We start from the raw sequence: 4,376 nt of genomic DNA on the forward strand, positions 1-4,376 counted from the left end.
TGGGCTCGAGCCATTCCACCTCCCCAACCACTTTGGGTCCGACTCCTTTCCCCTCTCCCCGCTTTGGATCTGACCCCACTCCCCTCCTCCCTTCCGCCACTTTGGGATGGGCCTGCCCCCCCTCCCCCTTCCCTGCCACTTTGGGTCCGACCCTGCCTGTGTCTGCCTGTCTTGTCTCTCCTCCCTCCCTGCTGGTTGTTTGGGGGTGCAGGCACAGTGGGCTAGAAACATAGCAGATAGACAGACAGGCACGCAGGCGGCCAGACTAGGGCTTGTATTATATTGGTGGTTATGGGGGGGCAGCAGTCAGCAGCACAGCATGACGAAACCGCACTCAGGCCCTGGCGAGACTCTGGTCAGGGGTGGCCAGGGGAGTCCGCCAGTGCCACAGAAGGATTTCCACCTCTAGCCCCAGCCCACAAAGCGCTCCTTATTCCAGCCCTTGTCATTAGTCCAGTCGCCAGGAGCGGGGGCTTGGAGTTGGCCGCGTGGCAGAGCCGAAGCGCGCTTTGGGCCAGACAGTGCTGCGGTCAGGGATGCCCGGGAGAGTCGCCTGGTGCCCCAGAGTCGTACAGTGGCGTGGCCCACCAGGCCTCCATCTCCAATCCTGGCCCGCAAAACAGTTCCTCATTCAAGCCCTTCTTATCCTTAGCGCAGCCTCTGGGGAGCCGTGAGACAGCAGCCGGGCAAGGCCAAACCGCGGCTCGAGCCGGGCAAGTCTGCCCTCAGCAGTGTGCGGGAGGGTCCCCCCGTGCCAGAGAGGTGTCGCACGGGGTGGCCCGAGGAGTTGTGGCTGTCATCCCAGCCCCGAGTCCAGTTCCTTATTCGGGTCCAGAGCCTTAGCGCGGTGGCTGGGGCACTGTCAGCCTGGCACGGCCAAGCCGCGCTCTGGCCCGGGCAAGGGCCTGGTTGGAGCTGTCCAGGAGAGTCCCCCGGGAGCACAGAGACACGGTCGGGGCTGGCCCGAGAAGGACGTCTAACTGCGAGCCTGGCCCCGAGTCCAGCGCCTTACACAAGGGTGGTGACTTAGCGCAGCAGCCAGGGTGCCGGCTGTTGGCAGCCTGGCACAGCGCAAGCACCTTTCGGCCCGGGCGAGCGTGTGCTCAAAAGAGTTCCCCGGGGGCATGGAGGTGTGCCCCAGGGTGGTCCCAAAAGTGTGCCTCGCGGTCATCCCGGCTCCCAACCCGAGGCCTATGCGCTCCGCCTCACAGGAAGAGGGCATTGGGCCCAGGAGGCCCCTGCCCGCCTGACGCCGGGCTCGGTTGGCCGTTATCCCGAGGTGACTGGGTTGCGGGGGGGAGCGGTGATCCGACGGCGCTGCTTGTGCCCGGGCCAGCGGAGAAAAGGCCCCCAGGTCCATGGCGTGGTGACCCTGGAGCCGGGTGGCAGCCGTCTCCCGCGGCAAGCAAGCAGGCGCTGCCCTCTGGCGGCCAGCAGGCAACAACGGCCCCTTGGTTGGCGAAGCGAGTCAGCTGGAAGCCGAGGGCGCCGCCTTTGCAAGCCCCCGGGCACTTGGGCGCCTGCCTGGGTGCCCCCGCACGCTCTAGATAAGTAGCTCGACAGACCCACAGAGGGAAGAGGTATATGGGGAGAGAGAGGGAGAAAGCAGGACTGGGGAGAGGGGTGGCAATCAGGGCCAGGGACACGTCTCTGCCTAGTCCTCCATAGCCCAAATCTGACCATGGCCTGGCCCTGGTCAGGGGGTGAATGGCAGCACCTCGAGCAGCGGGCAGATTCTGGCCGGCGGTCTCCGTGGCCGCCCCCGGGTGCCACGGGATGGGGCGGGGAACGACGGGGAGCACCTTGTGCCTGCCGGATGACGGCGCGGAGAGGCCTGGACCCCCGGGTGCCATGCAAGCGCTCTCTTTATTAGGCGTGACGTGGTGCCTGGGAGAGCCCGCTAAACGTTGAGTAGGGCTTCTCGGGTGGTGTCCCTGACGCTTTTGAGGAAGTGGAGGACGGGGGACCCGCCGGTGCCCCGCTGCTCGGGCCCGGAAGGAGCCTCCAGCAGGGGGCCGGTCCCGGGGCTGCCTCGGCTTCTCTTGGTGGCGGCGGCAGTGACGACGTACCTGGTCGCGACGGCGATGTGGCGCGTGCGGAAGGCGGCCAGCGCGGTCACGCATCCATTGTAAGCACGGCGGAGCGCCTCGTTCCCAGAGGAGAGGACCAGCTCCCTCAAGGGAGGCAAGGCCTCGATCGCTTCCACAAAGGCCCTGTGGCAGGGGGGCATGTAGTCGCGCATCCGGTGCAGAAAGGCCGCTGCAAGAGACAGCCCAAGAGGTGCGAGGGTGCCCTGGCCGGTGCCCGGCCCGATTGGAGGGCGCGGGCCCGACGAGGAGAGGTCACCACCGGCCCTCGCGACAGCCACAACTTACAACTCTCCTCGTGGTGTCGGACGCCCAGGAAGGCATCGAAAGCGTGGAGCACGGTGCTCTGGGCCGCGCTGCCCCCCGAATACGCCTGTGGCAGCTCCCACACACCTTCATAGAGCAGCCCTGCCGGCATCGCGGGGTTATCCCGCCACCTGGGCGGGGCGGAGGAGGTGGTGAGATGCTGCAGCAGGAGGTGGGGAGGCGGAGGCGAGGTCTCGTGGGCCCAACCCGAGCCCCCGCTCCTGGTGGCACCCCTGCTTCCAGAGACCCGGGCCTGCAGGGTCGGGTGCAGGGCGGTGTGCCAGCCATGCGGGCCACTGGTGCACTCAGCTGGCTGCAGAGTCCCGGGGCCTGCGGAGCAAGCGGTCGCGGGGTGATGGGTTTCTGAGCCGCCCGGGTCTCGCTTGGGAACGCTCTGCCGCCACCACGACGCACTGATGGCGCCCCAGGGCAGACCCCACCGTGGCCCGGGGGAGCCCCTCTGTGCCCCCCTCTGCCCACAGACAGCAGCCCAGGAGATGCGCGGCCCACACGGGCGCTCACCCGGAGAGGAAGAGGCGGATCGCGGTGTAGAAGGTGTCTGGATCCACATGATCTAGGAGAGCAGGTACAAGGCAGAGACAGTTGGGGCCAGAGGCACGGCGCCGCGGCGGCCCGTCAGAGAGGCCCGCCGGCGGACGTGGGGGCCACCCCGGGGCCAGAGGCACGAGGGGAGCCTGTCCTCACCGTGCATCTGCATCAGGGCCTCGGTCATAGCCCCAAGGGCCGTCGCCAGCTGCGCCAGGGCTCGGAGCAGGGTCTCCCCATTGGGCTGCCGGATGGCAGGGGCTGCCTCCGCGATGGCCTGCCGGAGAGAAGTCAGGAGAGTGGGGCGTTGTGGCGTTCCCGGCCATGGGCCAGAGCCCTACGGCCTGGTGGCTGGGGCAGGCTGGGGGCCGACTGCCTGGGCAGCCGCTCTGCGGGAAAGGATGCGGGGGCGAGGGCAGCCCGCGAGCCGACTAGGAGTCCGCGGTCACCAAGAAGGCTTGTGGCATCCCGGGCCGTCGGCAGGAGTGTGGGCAGCCGGTCTCGGGAAGTGATTCTTCTCTGTGATTTGGTGCTGCTGAGGGCACCTCCTGAGTCTGGGATGCAGTTTTGGGGTCCCCCACCCCACCCCACCCCACCCCCGCTACAGGAATGCTGGGGATAAAGTGGAGAGTCCAGTGGGGGGCAATAGCAATGGCTCGCAGGGCTGAGGGACCTGCCTTGCGAGGACAGGCTGCGGGAACTGGGCCAATGCAGTCAGGAGAAGAGGCGACTCACTGGGAGGGGCGTCGGAAAGAGGAGGGAGTGGGGCTGTTTGCGGTGGCAGCGGGCGAGAGGCCCAGGAGCGACTGGCTTGCGTTGCGGCGAGGGAGGGCGAGGTGAGATGTTAGCAAGAAGGTGGTTTTGCGAGGAGGCCGGCGAAGCCTTGGGACAGGTTCCCCCGAGAGCTGGCAGCATCTCCGTCCTGGGCAGTTTGTATGGCCCAGCTAGATATAGTCTCTTCCAGCCCTCGTTGTCTACAATGGTTCCTAGGCCCCCTGAGGGGCTGTGGAGGGCAGGGGGGAGCTGCTTTGCTAGAGGGAGGCCAGCCGGGACAAGAGCATGGCCCATTGCGGCGCTGTGCATGGAAGGGGGTTGAGGACAGGCTGCTCCATGCCGCGTGCACACGCAGGCTTGGGAGGAGCTTGGGGGAGAGCTGGAGTGCAGCGACGGCCAGGGCTGGACCGGGCCGAGAGGCCATGTCCCTCGCCCCGGACCCGGGGCGTGCCCAACGGTACCTGCAGCCCGGGCACGGCCACCTTCTCCACCAGCATGGTGACCAGAACGAAGCCTCTCAGGCTTTCTCCTCCCGGCAGCCACACAATGGGGTCCAGGTTCCTGCGTGGGGAGAAGGAGAGGCCGTGAAGCCGGGCTGCCGTCCGGGGAACAGCGGTCCCGCTCTGCTCTGCATATGGAGGTGCGTGTGGGGCGGCAGGGCCC

At 67.5% G+C, this 4,376-nt stretch overlaps 1 protein-coding gene across 1 annotated transcript in view; it reads right to left on the reverse strand.

The window, feature by feature from the left end:
* Nucleotides 1–1,792: 1,792 nt before the first annotated feature.
* Nucleotides 1,793–4,376, reverse strand: part of IDO2 (indoleamine 2,3-dioxygenase 2) — a 10,245-nt gene continuing 7,661 nt past the window's right edge. The window contains exons 7-10 of the mRNA XM_019514433.1: nucleotides 3,099–3,216; nucleotides 2,916–2,967; nucleotides 2,376–2,524; nucleotides 1,793–2,259 (exon numbers count right to left, since the gene is read on the reverse strand). Of these exons, the coding sequence (XP_019369978.1) occupies nucleotides 1,901–2,259; nucleotides 2,376–2,524; nucleotides 2,916–2,967; nucleotides 3,099–3,216 (678 nt within the window). The 3' untranslated portion in view covers nucleotides 1,793–1,900. The remainder of the gene's footprint in view (nucleotides 2,260–2,375; nucleotides 2,525–2,915; nucleotides 2,968–3,098; nucleotides 3,217–4,376) is intronic.

The sequence above is a fragment of the Gavialis gangeticus genome, unplaced genomic scaffold (assembly GCF_001723915.1).
Source record: "Gavialis gangeticus isolate Ggan-Ray unplaced genomic scaffold, GavGan_comp1, whole genome shotgun sequence".
NCBI lineage: Eukaryota > Metazoa > Chordata > Crocodylia > Gavialidae > Gavialis > Gavialis gangeticus.